Raw genomic sequence first — 17,049 nt, 5'->3', positions numbered from 1 at the left:
ATACTTTTAAAAATTTTAAAGGTAGAATGAACATTTTATGTTTAAAAAAATTCAGAGTACCCAATGAGATTTTTTTTTTTTTTTTTTGAATATTAACATATCATTGTAATAGTTATTACATCTTCGTAATAAATGCAAAAACACAATGAAAATAAGAAAATTTCCCAAAATACAATTTAGTTTACAGTTTCTCAATTCTTTTCAACAAATGGAAGGAGACATAAGATACAAATATGAAAAGGCCTAAATGACAAATGATTCAAAAAATTAAGAAATTAAATAAAAAAACACTTACAGATACAAATGAACTCAAATCCAAAGACAAATTTTCTTTCCAAAATTGGAGCAGCTTCTTTTCGTCCATGTAGATTAACAAAGATTGGCAACGAATATTTCACATTGTGGTTTTCTTCCCAGTTTTAGAAGAGCACTTTTCACCTGCGACCTTACTAACAAAAGCCGTATCCCCACTTCTAGCTAGCGGTGACAGCAGGCGCTTCTCTTGATCGTCATCGATTTCTGCCGAATGACGAGGAGGGGTGCTCGATAAAGACTCACTACCATCTTCTGAAAACAATAAACTCAGAGCTTATTCTTATGTTAATGCCAAAAACAACTTATTCAAGGAAGAAAATGTCAAATACTCACCAGAAACTTCGTGGTATTCTGGCAGCTGTTTAACTGTTGATACCTGAAAGCTTTCAGGCAGCAAACAACTGCATAAAGTCCCTGGGATTTCAACAGAAAAAGTGAAAACAAAGAAGGGGAAAAAAGAAGAGAAAAGAAATGCAGACTAAGTACTAGGCCACAAGAATTCAATATATTTACTTCTTAGTCCATGAAAGAGAGAGTACAAGAGTGAAACAAAACAAGAAAACATAATCAATGATTTCTTAACAAAAAGGTGGGTGAGGTTTAAGAATTCATCATGAAAAGGAAATAATGGACATCCCTTTTCAGCTGAATTTAAAGCTTTTTATAAAACTATGAGAAATCAAGAATGGCGCTCTTTTAAAAATGAGAGTTGCTTCTAAACATGACTCGGGAGAGAACGCCTAGTGACGTTTCAATTTAGAATAAAGCATAATGGAACCGTACATCAACAACTTTATTGCTATTTTAAACTGCAGCTGTAAGACATTTATGTCCATCATAAAACAAGTTCAACACAGATGAAAATAAAAAGTAATGAATAAGTTCTCCGTTACCTAGCCGGGCAAGCCGATTCACCCACCCAGGGATCCTTTTTCCTGTCAATCTCCACGAAATGTCATCTGTAAAATGGTTGCAATTCTTGGAGAGGAGGTGATAGGTATCCCCATTATACTCCGAAGCGACACTCTCAATAAATGTTCGGAATTCATTGGATGACATGTTTATCCAGCCGAGGGAGATGGAGCATCTGTAAATGTAACCTGGGCAGTTCCTTGGTTCCACTTCAAAAACTCCACTAGCAGGGAAATCATGGGCTCCAAAACCATACTCCTTACCATGGACTGTTCGTACAAACAAGAAAGGAACACTGTAATAAACCAAATTTCTCGAGAAAAGGACAATTAGAAAGTTGTTTTGTAATCAATAATCTTCTTGTGAGCTTAACCATTAAAGAATAGAGTCTAGCTTATGTTTGAATTGTAGGATGTTATTTGCATTCCAAAAGTTCAAGATCAAAATTCCACTAAACCGAAATCTTTAAGAACCATAACCTTTATGGTCAATCAAATTGTAGCACTTAATTCTGAACAAAATGCCTGGTCTCCATACACGGTCCGTTTTGTTAAATTCTTTCCTCACTTTATTGGTATCTTCTATGAATAGCCCTTTAATCCCACAACTCAAACCAATATATGATATATGGCAAAGCTGCTTATAAAATTTCTCACAATAATTTTTACTTTTCTTTCTTTCTGATTTAAGATCTTTCAACGCTAGTTACTCATTTACCTTGCCAACATCCATCTAACTTAACTGTTAATTAATCGGAAAAGCAGAAACTCAGTTAGCTTTGTAGATGCAACACCCCTTTCTATTTTGCCCTTTCAAGTCATTGGTGACTAAAATAAATTCAAGTATTTTACCAAGGAAACTGATTTACTATGTACTTAGTTTGAGAGAAATATTATAAACACTAATTCAATACCAAAATTATAGTTACAAATATTAATTGACCAAATTAGAATTTAGTACAAGGTAAGCAATAAACTCTATCCAACACAAAATAAGTATACAAAAAGAAACAAACATCAACCAACTACCAGTTAACCTTAAACTACCAAAAAGTTAAACAGAGAAACCCCAATTATATTATGGCATGTAACATTCACCATCAATCACCAAGAACACATACAAAGAACTCGCAGCAGAAAAATTATAAAATATAAATATATAATATTCTTCAGAAAAGTTGAGCTAGACTAATACCCACGTATTAGAGAAACACATGAAATTAAACAGCAGAAAACTTTACAAGAAACCAAAAAAAGAAAGAAAAAACGTTTCGAGACCTTCAATGCCGGAGTGAAAGATTCCGAATCCGAACCAGTAGGTGTAACCGTTAATGGGGGTGAGATCATAGACATTCAAGACAACCTCGGACTCACGGTTCTTGTTGTTGGTCCTATCAAACCCGCCGCCGCCTTCCGAGGTGCTTTCCGCCACCATTTCTCCAAATTTGTTGGAGTTTCGGATGAAACTGAAAATCTCGGAAAATTGTCTCTCTCTCTCAGACAGTCCGAGAGAAAAGTGAATACGAGCTTCGCAGATCCATCTCCTGTTAGAGAAATGATGAAAAGCTTTGAGGTTTTTTTTTTTTTTTTCCCGGAAGAAAGTTTTGAGACTTTTGAGGAATGGAGAGAATTCACTGTATATAACTATTTCTAATTTTATCTAGACTCGTCAAAAATTAAAATGTTTTAAGGAGGAGAATTGAGAAGTGCCAATTATGGCCAGTGACGAGGTGGCTTAAGGTGGGCTAAAAAAAAAAAAAAAAAAAAAAAAAAGATAAATAACAAAACAAAAGGACAAGTTGGCTAACTTGATTTAATGATTGTCTAAATAATAATGAATAAAGAGGGAATTCCTAGCAATATTCTTCCCTAAAAACAATAGTACTTTCTAATTTTTTAAGAATCTTAAATAAATAATGACAAATAATATTTAACTAGCAGTTATTTAGGATTTTTTTTTGGTATTTTTAATCAACGGTTATCAACTCGTATGAGAAACTTAGGGGTAATTTTTGAATAGGTTCAAAGCAATAGGGAGTACTTTTTGAATTATCAAAAGACAAAAGTATAAAAACAAATATGAAATGTAGCTAAAACCAATTAGATACTTTTTAGATTCTCCAATTTTGCAAGAGCCTTTAATCTTTTCTTTTTTAAAAAGAAAAGAAAAGATGATGAAAGAAGTATTAGCCAAATTATGTAAAGGACAAATTTTCAGACTTCCTACTGTTCTACTCATTTTTTCACCTTATTGAATATCTAAAACGTGACATTGAATGTTACGACCTTTCAAAAATTTATACCTTGAATGTAAATGTTATATATTATATTTGAGACTAATAAATAAAAAATGACATTTTGATGTGTTATTTTATATTTTATTTTTTTTGCTTTAATATATAGTGTTCTTTCAAATTGCTATATCATAATCAGTAAGTTCTAGAAATTATAAGAATAAATTTACAAATTAGAGAGAGAGTTTAAGATTATCTTGACAAGGTTTGATTCTTGATTCTTTTACCATGATTCTTATTTGGTAGGAAGAAATAAGAAACGAGGTTTTGATAATATTAGAGAGAAGGCTCGAAAAAAATGACAAGTGTGGGAAGGAAAATTGTTGTTGGTTGGGGTAGGAAATTAAAAGGCGGTTGTCCAAGCTACCTCCACGTAGAGTGTTTTTAAGCTACCTTCTGCGTTATACTCTGTGTGTGAAAATCTTCAATCTCTAGTCCCCAATTTTTTAGTGGACGAAAATGGCGAGGATCGGAAAATTCGCCGAATGCAATGGGAAAAACTTAAGGTGGTATGGGCTATCAAGACATGTCGGCTTTTAATAAAGCTTTAGTAGCAAAGCAAGGATGGCGGCTTTTGATATATCCAAACCTACTTATGGCTCGCGAAAGGCTCAATATCTCTTGAATTATAGCTTTCTGAAACCCTCGCCTGGTCATAACCCGTCTTATATTTGACATAGCACACTATCTTAGCATTCCACTTGGTACCCAACTAAGAGGGATGACTGCCTCCTCCCTTGACTCTCTTACTTAGCATTTTGATAATAAGTCCAATTATAAATTAGAAATTAGAAATGAATTCTCTAACGGAGAATAGCTAGCTCATTCCTACTAAAGTCAAGATTCACTATGGCGTGCGTGCTCATCATGACATCTGCTACCTTGAGTGGTTTCTCGATTGGCCCCGGTTGAAATGGGTGCGTGTTTGGTTGAAGTAGTAAATTATAGAGAAAGTGTACTGGAGTATTATCAAATATGTCTCCCGTGTTTGGAATTATTTTTATTTTTATTTTTTATATTTTTATAGAAAAAAAATAAAAACGATTATAAAATAGTATTTGACATAATTAAAGATAAAAAATAGAAATGAAAATAATTTTTTAGTTTAATGTACAATAGAAGAGAAATGTTACTCGTTTTTAATTTTTTGTTTTCATTTTCTGCTCTCTCGAGCAGCAGAGAGAGAGAGACATTAATTAGTTTTTTATATTAAAAATAATATCTTAATAAAACTACTAAATACATTTTTAAAAATAATTTCTGTCTGAGATTAAAAATATTTTCATTTCTATTTTCATACAAAAAATAAAATCATTTTAAAATGAATTCTAAACGTACACACTCATCATATTATAGATTCACAGGTTTCTAAAAGCTCTTCTCCAGCCAAAACTGTTTCGTGCCTTGCCGGTTGTTGGTGTAGTGAAATTTAACATAAATGTATGATAGCCAGAGAAGGAGTGTTACTCAGCCAAAACTATTGGAACGTGTTAGCACCCCGATAATATGACGATGATTGAAGTTTGTATTAATAAGAATAAACGAAGTACATGAAAAAAATGCAGAATAAAGTAAATATCAAACCACATGTTTAGAGTGGTCCACTCTCGGAAGAGATACGTCCACTATTGGAGCTGGGGGATTTCACCATATGTCAAAGAAATTACTAGTCTAGAGAGCTTTTTGATTACAAAGGGTTCGTTCATTTATATTTTTTAAGTTAGAATGTAGATCTTAATTTGAATTAAAGTGTATTTGAGTATTATTTAAGTTGAGACTCTAATTTGAGTTTGTGGTTAGATGTGCACATTTTGAGTTATATTTGAATTGAGAATTTATTTGAGTTTGTATTTAGATGGGTCAAAACTTAAATTTGTATTTAAATAATATTTTAATAAAAACTCAATAGTGATGAAAAATTTTAATAGGCTATATAAGTGGGATTTTATTCATCTTTTTGTTGTGGGCGCATAGAAAAAAATCATCTTAATCAGAATTAAAACAAAAAAGTTATGACATTTTTAAGAATAAAATAAATATTGTTCATTAATTTGAGTTTTAGTTTAAGAATTTGAGTTGAAGGGAGAACTTGAACTCAGATTTTAATCATAAACTCAAATTAAAACTCAAGTTCAAATTTACATTTTCTAAAAAAATATAAACTTGAAGTTGTAACTTGAGTTTAATTTTTTTTTTAATTTAAATGTAAATGAAGAAGCTCAAAGTGATTTCTGTAAATGAAAATCGTAACCCCTTTCCTAGAAAGGGTATAGCCTATTTATAGAATGTTCTTCGAAGTGGACATCTGGGACCATCTTGTTGCCATGGCGCGTGTTCCTTATGGTGGGAGAATGGGATCAAGGTGATATACACGATCATGTCACGTGCCCCTCCTTTGAGGGGTGAGTGATACCCTTCAATCAGATCGTAGGTTGGATCCTTGAATTTCAGAGATGTAATCATCAATTGCCACTAACCAGAGCTTGTTGATTGATCCTGCGATTGGTCGATTATCGCAATCGATTCGTCTCAACAATCATCCTAATGAATGCTTTGGAAAATCCTTCACTTTATTCTTCTCGAACTCCCGGTGGACCAACCATCGATCGATCAGCGAGCCTTCCGTATTGTTATCTTGGTTCGATGCTCACCTCCGAAATGCCAGCTTGACAGTCAAAAGATTCGTTAAACAAATCTAACCCCAACAATGTGATTATTCGAGAACTTTGGCATTGACACGGTAATTAGAGACATTCCATTGGAGATTCTCTTGCAAAATTTGGCATCAATAAAATGGATGAAAATGCTGTTTGGCTTCAAGGATGAAAACATAAGGAAAATTTTAGGAAATTTTGGGACAAATATCCATAATAAAAACATGAGGAAAGATATATGGAAATTTTTCATAGAACGTGATACTTTTTGTGCTACTCCAGGAGTTAAATGTTTGAAATATAAATAAATAAACTCTACACGGGAAACTTTATACATAGTGGATAGAAATCTAAATACTAAAAGAAACTTTATAGGCCAACACGATTTTTTTTTTTAAGGATAATTATATTCCAAAACAAAGAAATATAAACACTAATACTGCAATAAATAACCTCTCAATACAAGTAAAACTTAACCCTAATCAGTGATTGGTTCCACCACTTAAAGTGAAAACGCGGGAGGAGAGAAAACATGCACGGAGCTCCCACAGTAAGAAACTGGCACAACTATCAATCACATGTATGACTCTTTAAAAACACACATCTATAATCGATGAAAAACTCCGATCAATAGAATCAAAGACACCTGCAAACCAAAGTTCACCTAACACACCGCTGAGACATAACTCAAACAGGCGGAACACAAAAATAAAAGTGGAAGGTGGGAAAATCACTCTGCTTACATACTGAAACCAAAAAAAAAAAAAAAAAAAACCAACACGTAGGTGGAAGTAATGCCTATATTTTAACTAAACAACTACCACTAAACGGAGACAAAACTCCAACACAGAAGCCGCCGGAGTGAAGCCGACCACCATGAGCAGAAGAATTAGGGAATATAATGCTGCACAGGATCGAAACCAAAACGGAGAGAGCAACCCTTCGTTGGCATGTGAGATCCGCGCTTCGTGATTGCCTACTGCCAAATAAGATATGCCTCCCACCCAAATTTTCACGTTCCATGGTAGATGAATCCCTCAAGAAGCATATCCACCCAAGTACACGCATGCCTCTTGCCGACGAACACAGCCGAGATTCCATCCCCGATGCAAAGCAACCATCCACTGTCGTTCTCATCCTTAACGTCACTTCCCTGAGAAAGAAGAAGCCCCTATGGTGCAAAACCTCTAGACCACAGATCAGCCCCACACAGGCGTACGCAATCCCAATGGCCTTAACCTTCTCAATAAAGATCTCCTTCTCTAGCCACAAGGCCGAACCTTCCTCCAGAACCTTCAAGGTGAAGGTCAAATCTCCGTCTCTGGGGCCGAGAATCCGATGACCAGCCAAGCGATGGCACCAGAATCTGGCCTTAAGGAGGCACAAAGAGAGTAAACTTAAACCCACTCGAGAGAGAGAGAGAACCCTAACCGTCAGAAAAGCACCTAACATGAATTTTTTTATTTTTTTTATTTTTTTTTTATTTTATGTTTAAGGAATGAGAATTTGATTTCTACAAAATGTACAAACTATTATCACAATCTATTTCATTAATAACAACAACTAATCAACAAAAAAATTAACAATCGATTTTTTCTTTTTTTTAAAAAGAACTTTTCATTTTTTTTTTTTGTATTTTTCAATATTTCCCCAATATATTTTTAAATTTTGTACAAAGTACACACTGTCCTCGTGAAAAACAATATTTTTCTAGCAATATTTTTTTAAAATATTTACAGATGTTTTTACCGACAATTTTTTCAAAAGTGTTTTACATCCCCAAAGATATTTACCTCTTAATTTCTAAAATTTTGACAATTTTTATCCATGTAGGCATTGTAGTTTGATATTTATCACCCAGTTGACAACCTATTCCCACAAAATGAAGGTTGAACACCAAATGAATTTCATAGTTTTGAAGCTTCTTTTCTATCTTTAGAAGCGAGTCTCTTTGCACTTGGAGTCATTTAAAACATTATTAATGAATAAGATGAAGGCGTATTTTAATAAAAAAACTTATACTATTCCATTCTATTCTAATGACTAACCGTGATTCTAATGCTAAACCAAACAATGGAAATTGAATAAATCTTTTCAGATTCTCATTCCATTATATTCCTATTCTCACTCTATTCCACCAAACCAAACATCCCCTAAGTATTTGCTCATAGAATAGTTCAAAGTATAACCTTAATTGGCAAAGCACTAGAAACATCACGAGTCCGCAAGATAATAGTTGTTTTATTATTATTGTTCTTACTATTATTTGGCGAAGACAAGATATTGAGTTATTGATCCTATTCTCCCCGAGTTTGGGATCACTACGCTGCACAACAAGTATTCAGAAATACTAAATTGACTAGCATCTTATCTTTAGCATTAGGAGTTCAGAAAAGGATGGCATAAACAAGGACGAGGACGAGCTATAAGTCAGTGTCAGGCATAAAAATGTTATCCTAATAAAATTATACATCTCTAATGAACATAATTAGCGCAAATTCAGATATTACAAGCTCACATCATTCCACTCATAAGGTGAAAAGACGGCTGAAATACCAGGGCCCTTCTGCGATGGAGTTTCAATACTTGTATATCAGAAGGTAACCCAGAAATGTGCACAAAACAAAAGGGCTGAATCTGATAATGCATTGCGATAAGGTAATTCGATCCTAATATATCTGCAAAAATGATTAGAGAGGAAAAATACAACCAAATATGTTATGTCCTAGAACTAAAGATCATGCAGTGGCCAAAAAGCCAAAAGGCATTCTAGAAGTTGTATCAGTAGGAAATCCATAGGCACCGCAAACAACATTAATAACATCACATGTGATTTTACTTGTATCATGAGTTATACAGCTAACCATCTTCACATGGCAACATCAGGATCCAGTCTTCGCTGAATAGCAGCTGCGGCCTACAACAAGCAGTGAAGTGGTCATCATAAGTTCAAAAGCAAGGGAAAGATTGAAAATTGAAAGTTGCAACAGAGAGACAACTCATAGTCTGCCATCATACCTCTAAATTTCCAACCTTGTACTGATAAACCATCTCCTCCCTCAGTTGAGCTTGCTCCTTCATTGCTTGTGCCTGGTAACCAAACGTATTGGTGAGTTAGAAATCATAAAAATGATGAATTACTGGGTCAGAAACGCAAAATCAAAGGTAGAATTGAAGCAACGCAGCAGAAACCAACCATTCCACTCTGCATTGAGCGCTTCAAAGCGTCCACCTCTGCTTCCTTTTGCTTTTCACGTTCTCTCAGCAGTTCTTGGCTGAAAAAAGAAAGGATATTGTTGATTAAATATCATAGCTGAAACCTCTTGGGACATCAAACGCAACTTAAAAAAGTCATCGAACTTTAGCTAGCTGAGTAAAGATTGATTTTATTTTAAGCATTTGAGGTTGAATAACATAAGCTACGAGTATTAGGAGTAGGAGTATTAACAATGGTTATCTGTTTTAAAATTTGTACCTTGGCTTTAAAATATATATCAGACCAAAGAATCATATGGGGTAGAAAAAGGACCATTTTGCATACATAGAAAAAGGTATAGAAATTATCATCCCGATACCCTGTAGTTTTTTGCTTTATTACATTGGTAGATCTATGTTCTAATAATCCCAAATAGTTACCCCGTAATTCCAGAATATTTATTACGAATACCCTAAGGCCTTTTTTTGGTATACGAAAAGTCTTTTTACAAGGATAGATGTGGATCTCAACAGCTAAATATAGTCTTAACGGCGTGGTTATAGAAGTACCTAACAAATAACGGAAACAACCCAATTATCAGAAATAGGAAACTTATGAAAACAGTTTTGGGAAACTTAGTAAACCCCAATAAAATATCAGGAAATTAAACTTAATACTAGTTTCTATTTTTATTCTTGTTCCTCATCAAGAAGCCTCAAGGTAATAAAAAACCAGCAAAGAAAAAGATGAAAATCATGTCCCATCCCATCAAAGAACGTGGCCGAACAAATATCTAGAAGTGGTCGAAGCAAGGTCACATTTGTGTGTGTGTACGCGCGCATTTTGTTTAATTATTTTAGATTGGATTTCATCTTTTTTGTTTTGTTTTGTTTGTTTGTTTGTAATTTCATGGTTTTTTTTCCCTTTAAAATTGTTTGACTGATGATTCGCAGCATGTCAAGAACTGTAAGGTTCTTTGCTTTGTATAAAATTAAACCACAGGCTCCACCGCTTGTGCAAGCCCTAGTCAATTCTCTTGGGATTCATTCTTGGGAACATACTGCCTTGGTGGAATACTCAACACGTTAGCTACAACATTGCAGACTGCACAGGCTGATACGCACAATACCTAGTATCCATCGTTTATGGCTAGGACTACTAGGGTGTCTAATGCCATTCGCCTCCCTTAGCTTTTGGCTCTCACTGTCAGTGTCAGCCCAGCAATGTGCTTTTGCCGTTGGCATTCTTTTTGATCTCTACACATTTCACTGCTCCATCAAAAATTCGCTCTATCCCTACCATACTCCAGCTTGGTAGTTTGCACTGAGTAACCCCGATGAGAAGAAAAAAGAATGCGTTAAGAGACCCTCATGGCCCAACTCTAGACACTCTTAAGATCTGCTTTTCAAACTTGCTCCTATTTTGAGTTAAGAGATAGATAAATAAACACATCCTATTGCACAAATCAGGGGCGTTCGTAGTGATTGAGGAGAAAGGAAAAAAAATTTCACGTTCTTCTTCTCATGAAGGGAGTTCTTTTTTTCTTTTTTCTTTTTTTTCTCTATTGATCCATTGGAGCTTTCTCTAGACCTCTGAGAAAATAATGAAAAAAAAAGGTTTAAATGGTACAATCCTCTAGTCACCCCAGAATGAAATGGGCGATCTAATAGTTCTTGGTTTGTGAAGATAAATTGTTAGGTGCTCTATTTAATTTTTCCCATTGAGGCCGAACCTAAACTTGTGCTCCGCGAGATAGTTGTCCATATACTGATAAGGAATATATGGATTCTCGAGAAGAGAAAAGCCGTGGTGTAAAGCACATTTCCTATCCCAAAAAAAAACAGCTCAATGGTACTCAGATAATATATTTTGTTAATTATAGGGGTATTGTTTGGGATTATTAGAACAATGAAGTACCAATGTAATAAAGCTAAAAACTACATGGTACCAGGATGATAATTCCCCTTGAGTATTTTAGCCTAGAAAATACAACGCAAAGTTAATCCTTTATTCATCGAAATGCTGAGAAACAAATCCCCTGTATTTTGGCTATGGGAATCAAGTATTGGAGCAAAAGGATGGCTGAATGTCCCTTCCATGTAGTAGATTCGACAACCCGTTAACTTTTATAGGCCCAACCAATTCTCAAACCCCACCTATCTTGATGGCAAACACTCCCACCTAACTTGGAGATAAAAAGAGTGCCCTTTACCTAGCAACAGCAGTCGCACTTGGGAGAGAAGAACCACTGAGACCTATTCCCCCAAAGAATTTGGTAGGCATACAGAGAAAGCAGCTTCCTTTCAGAGGAATAGGACTAAAATTCTTGTTCTAATCAAGCAATTAAACAGAGATATATTCATAGGATAATAAACCAAACCAGAAAACCTAAGATGCCTGATCACGTTGTGATTTAGGGAAAAAAAATGGAACTAAAATAGCATTACTTAGAACTAAAACATACCGACGTTGTTCTTCATCATTGAACACAGTGCGTTCTGATACCTGGATCTTCTTATAACCTCTCTTCATGTCTTTTTCCATTTTGTGCTTGAAATAAGCATCAAGATTATAATACCTGTAAACGCAAAAAATTAAATAAATACATGTCAATCCATAATGTTACATCAATTCAATTCATTTGATATTTTCCGTGCATTGTATACATTTAGTCCAAACATGTGTAATGAAAACGAGAAGGTGACCCCAAACAAATTATAACACGAAGAGAGAACTATATGCGTGAAACTTTGACCTGTTCTCTTGCCTTCATTTCAACTGGTAATGCATAAATAATGGTTGGTAACTCCTTTTAAAAGTTCTAAGACAAGTTGAATTCTTTCTAACGTAAATTCACTTGTGTCAGAAGGTGTGTGTCCACAAGAATCCTTTAGAGAAAGATAAATATATTTTCTTAATTATAATAACAAAAGATGACAGCAATAGGCATTTTGCATAAAGAGGCATGAGATCATGTGATAAGCAGCTAAACGAAACACGTGCCAACTTCCACTCTCTGGTGTACAAAAAAAGTACTGACTAAAAATATCCTCTTTTTTGATTTATTTATATATTTTTTAACTTATAAGCAAAAGACACTAATCAACTGTACTAACACTGATGTCAAACGTTCATAACTTTTACCACAGCCTCTTAAAGAAGAAGCAAGAAGAATCTGAACATTATAACTTTGTTTAGCGTATTAAAAAAAGTAACAAAACCTACTTTTTGGAAGGAAAAGTCGCTGTGTTGTGGTCTTCCATGAATCTGTCATAACACATAAGAAAGTTGGAATGGATTCATGAAGAGTCCATTGAATCAAATACTAACGTGTTTCAATTGCTTACTTAGCCCAAAAAAAATGCAACCAAAAACATAAACACTTACTCTTTAAACATCTGCTTTTCTTCCCAATTAGGCAGGCTTTCCAGGTTAACCTACAACGAGAGATTGAATCAAATATAGCTTGAGAAAATTTCTTACTAACACACTTAAAATTAAGAGTTCAGAACACATTGAATACAGAGAAACAAGTTACCTGTTTTACCTCTGCCAACCATGCCGTGAACTCTGGCCGTTTATTCCTACAAAATACAGGTGATCACAAACAGAAAGAAAAATGAAAAAGAGGGCATTCGTTTACTCGATGTGGGTTTTTCCGGTTTTCTTTGATTATTTTTGTTTAAAAGAGCAAATAGCTATTTTGGTTAGTAGTGTTTCAGTTTATGCTCCTACCTATTGTCTGGATGTACCAAGAAAGATGTACACTCTAATGAGGCTACTACGAAATATTTACTCATGGGTAAAGCAAAGCCTACATCAGGATAACCCTTCTTTGAAACACTTTGGTAGTGCTCCTGGTACAAAATAAATCAGATTGATTTTTCGATCAAAAACCAATGTAGCCCAATCGTTAAACCATGAATGATTTCATATAGAAGGCAATTCACACGGTTTTAAACCATGAAGGCTGCACTTACAAACAGAAGCAACTCTATGGAATAAAACCATAGTAAGTCCTAGAGGAGTTTTCATACTTCTCAATATTAAGAGCCTTTGATATCCATACTTCATCGCATTTCTCCCTAATTATTCTGGGTAATAATTCAGGATCCTAATTAACCACGAAAGCTAAGCTTTCGAGTTATGCATGATTGGCAATTCACATCTCATCAAGTGAATAACAAAGTTCTCAACAAGTTTCTTCAAGTTTCCTGCCGTTTCTCAGCAACCAAACAGGAATTCTAAATAAAATAAAAGTAAAGAAAATGTGAAGTACAAGAATAGCTCACCACATATCAGTTTCTTTGATAATCCCGTACTTTCCCCACGAATTCGTGACGGCTCCTGTCTTGCCTCTATCCTTCTTCCTCCTCTTTTCCTTCTTCTTCATCCTCTTTTCCTTCTTCTTCCTCTCTTCTTCCCTCTCTCGTCTCCTCCTCTTCCGCTCCTTCTCTCTCTTCCTCTTTTTCCTCTCTCTCTCCTCCTCCTTCTCTCTCCTCCTCTTCTTCTCCTTCCTCTTCCTTCTCCCCCCCTCGCTCTCGCTCTCCTCCGACTCCGAACTTTCCGACTCGGAATCCGAGTACTCGGACTCTGAGCCCGAGCTCGAATCCTCTTTGCTGCTGTACCGTCTCCGAGATTTCCCCTTTCTTCTCTCGCCGTCCGAGTCGGAACTTTCCCTCGTTTTCCTTCTCGATTTGCCTTGCTTTCTTCTATCTTCTTCGGAATCGGAACCGGAGTTTTCTCGCGATTTCCTGGATTTTCTTTCGTTTTCTTTTTCTTCTTCTTCATCCCTTCTCTCTGAATATCCTTCGGCTTTCTCCGGCATCAAACCGTTTCGATCTCCGGCCATTTTTGCTTCTTCAGTGTGAGAGAATCGGTGATGTGGAGAACAAGGTCCGTGACCAAATGAAGGGTCCTTTTGTAAGTTGAAGTCTGGCAAAATTTAAACGAACATATTTAGAATATTATAAATTAATAAATATTATAAAAATACATAATAATTACCATAATAATATTATATTCTATACGATATAGTCATTATTTTAATAATATAATATTCTCAACAAATTTTTTTTTTCTAAGAGTAAATAATATTTTTTCTTTGAAAGAAGTAACTAACATATTAATGGATAAATATTTATATTCTGACATAAATACAATATTTAATGATAAACACTTGATATAAACGTTGAGTTTGTCAGTAAATATTATACTTAAACAAAATAAATAAATTTATCTATAAATATACTATTTACTTCAATTATTTAAAATATATATTATTTACTTATTATTTTATCTTTTATCCTTTATTGAAATAAGGGAATATTGAGAAAATCAAGTAATACAATGGGGTTAATTAGGCTTGATATCACATCCTCTACTTGCTTATTCATATGTACCCTCTTCTCCTATTCGATTTGAAACAAATTACTTTCTAGTAACAAAAGGTGATTCTACTGTTGTACGGTAAAATCTGGAACTCTAAATTAGGCGTCCAATAAAGCTCACGCGTCATAAACAATGGCATTAAGTGATCGAGGACAACTCTACCTTAACAGTCACGTCAGATGGCAGTTCTCTTTAAGAGCAGATCGCTAATTAAGGGAGTGGTATACATAAGAAGTCAACCACTTTGAGGAGATATAAAGGACAACATGAGATCGACCGCACCAACAGCTGTAGGCAAAGATGGTTATGAAAGCGCTTATGAAGTTGAGTCTACACGAGTCGAGAGATACGAGATTTACTTCAGGATTTGCTATTTGTAATTCAAATAAACGAAATTTAAGTAATAAAATCGTCCTAATTAATTGTAATCTCCATCTTTCGAGAAATTATCTCAAAAGATGGGAGAAATATCTCCAAAATTAAATAGAGAAAATAACTGGGATAATGGTCAACAGATAAATAAAAGATTGTAAGTTAAGAAAGCCGAGAGTCTGACTCAGAGCAATTAGAGTGTAATTCTCTCTAAAAATAGTGAATTCTCTCCTCCTCGGTGAGACGTAATCAAGAGTGAACCATGTGTTTTTGTTTTTAAATTACTTTCAAACGTAATTTTGATTGTAAAAACTCTGCGCAAACCTTTTGATACTGGTTATATTTTTGGTGACCAATTTTCACAGTCAAAATATGCCTTTAAAAAAAATTAAACCGCACAAAAAAAATACCGGTTCAGTAATTGTTTTAACTAAAAAAAAAAAAAAAAAAACAAAGATCCAGTGATTCACCTAGATCCGTCGACGTTGTGGAGATATCGTATATTGACATAACAAGATCTCTTCGCCTCGTCGCGAATGTCGCAGTCGTCCACTCCTCGCCAGAGTGTTGTTCTCCTTCTCACCGCCGCAAATCTTCACACAATTACGAGATGCTTCATTGCAACCTCAACGCCTCCTTCTCTCCAACGATGGCAACGACTAGTTTTCTACCATTTCAATCGACATGTGTCTTCACCAAAGAGATCTCATCATGCAGCGCACTGCCCGTGCGACAATACTGCATTTGCGTGAGTCCCTCAAGCAAAGGTGCGACTCCCTCTCTTGTCTGTGAGGTGGAGAGAGGAGAGGTCTTAACTACAATGTCGACGTCCGACAATGTTGTTAGCGATTGTCGGCATGAGTTGTGTTAAGCGGCAAACGAGAAAATGAGAGTGAGAAGAAAAGGAGATTTTTGTGTAGTATATTATTGACTGATGGTCATTTTTTTTACAAGGCCCATCAGAGGGTAAAAGTCCAAAATCCTATCTCGTGATGTGAATAGGCTCGGTACGTGGATCCAAGCCACGCTCAGTGAACTAACAATCAAAGTGAAAAGTGTGTAGTCAAACCATCATAATGCACCCAAAAGCGAGACCAAATTGGATAGAATTTCACAAATAGCCAGCATCCTTAGCTACAGATCGATTTATTTTATTAAAAACAAACCTAGGAGAGAGAAACAAGTAGAGTGAGAAAGAGAGATCCAACCTGATAGAGAGCAGAAGTGATTAGAAAGCTGAATTGACAAAGGCATCTGATGACGACGCCGACAAATATACAGCGATAAGCAACGAGGCGGCGATCAGAAATTTCTCGGCGGATAAAATTGAAGAGAGAGAGAGAATTGAAAAGAAAAGAGCGCAGAGGGAGATCTAGAGAGAGAATCAAACCTGTGTGTTCTGCTTGTTGATGTCCTTGGCACGTTGATGGTGAGGTAGGAGATCTGGCTTTTTCTTCCATGGCAGAGAGAACGACTTCCATGGTAGAGAGAACGATAGAGAGAGGTCGAAGATGGGAGAAAGGAGTCGAGAGGAGAACCCGACAAATTTTCCTCATTAAAATTTTGATTTTCCTCACCAATTTTTGGAGAAAATGAAATCCACCTGTCACGTTATAAATTTTCTACCCATTTTTCGGTGTTATTCTTTTTCCCCTCTTTCCTTTGGTTCCAAACAAAGGAAAATGAAAATCCACAGAATATTTTTGCTTTCCTCCAAACAATTCGGTTCCAAACAAACCCTTAGTTTATCTAATGAAAAATTATTTATATAAGAAGCCATTAGCATTAAGTGTATTCGAAATAAAAAGCAGAAAATACAAAAAAGAAGCCTAAATTATTTAAGAAGGGAAACAAATTAAAGTAGGAAAGATCGATCATGGTTAATCCCTCTATGGACCTTTTCTTTGCCTTGAACA

General features: G+C 35.1%; 2 protein-coding genes across 3 annotated transcripts; both read right to left on the bottom strand.

The window, feature by feature from the left end:
• Nucleotides 1-213: 213 nt before the first annotated feature.
• On the bottom strand, nt 214-2,865 carry LOC21389494 (deSI-like protein At4g17486). 2 transcript variants are annotated; one of them, XM_010091194.2, is made up of 4 exons: nt 2,505-2,865; nt 1,209-1,496; nt 649-729; nt 214-567 (listed from the first exon to the last, which is right to left on the bottom strand). In XM_010091194.2, exons 1-4 carry the CDS (start codon nt 2,659-2,661, stop codon nt 395-397), a joined length of 699 nt encoding a protein of 232 aa, XP_010089496.1. In that variant the 5' UTR covers nt 2,662-2,865; the 3' UTR covers nt 214-394. The 2 variants fall into 2 exon arrangements, with proteins under 2 accessions (XP_010089496.1, XP_024033072.1); XM_024177304.1 differs by having other exon boundaries at nt 214-564.
• A 5,691-nt stretch (nt 2,866-8,556) lies between these two features.
• LOC21389493 (vicilin-like seed storage protein At2g18540) lies at nt 8,557-16,679 on the bottom strand. Its single transcript, XM_024177299.1, has 10 exons — nt 16,524-16,679; nt 16,342-16,387; nt 13,663-14,305; nt 12,909-12,954; nt 12,758-12,807; nt 12,596-12,637; nt 11,835-11,948; nt 9,371-9,449; nt 9,193-9,264; nt 8,557-9,091 (listed from the first exon to the last, which is right to left on the bottom strand). Exons 2-10 carry the CDS (start codon nt 16,385-16,387, stop codon nt 9,044-9,046), a joined length of 1,140 nt encoding a protein of 379 aa, XP_024033067.1. The 5' UTR covers nt 16,524-16,679; the 3' UTR covers nt 8,557-9,043.
• Between the last annotated feature and the right edge of the window lie 370 nt (nt 16,680-17,049).

Source organism: Morus notabilis, unplaced genomic scaffold (assembly GCF_000414095.1).
Source record: "Morus notabilis unplaced genomic scaffold, ASM41409v2 Scaffold2146, whole genome shotgun sequence".
Classification (NCBI taxonomy): domain Eukaryota; kingdom Viridiplantae; phylum Streptophyta; class Magnoliopsida; order Rosales; family Moraceae; genus Morus; species Morus notabilis.
This window is presented reverse-complemented; position numbering and strand designations above follow the sequence as displayed.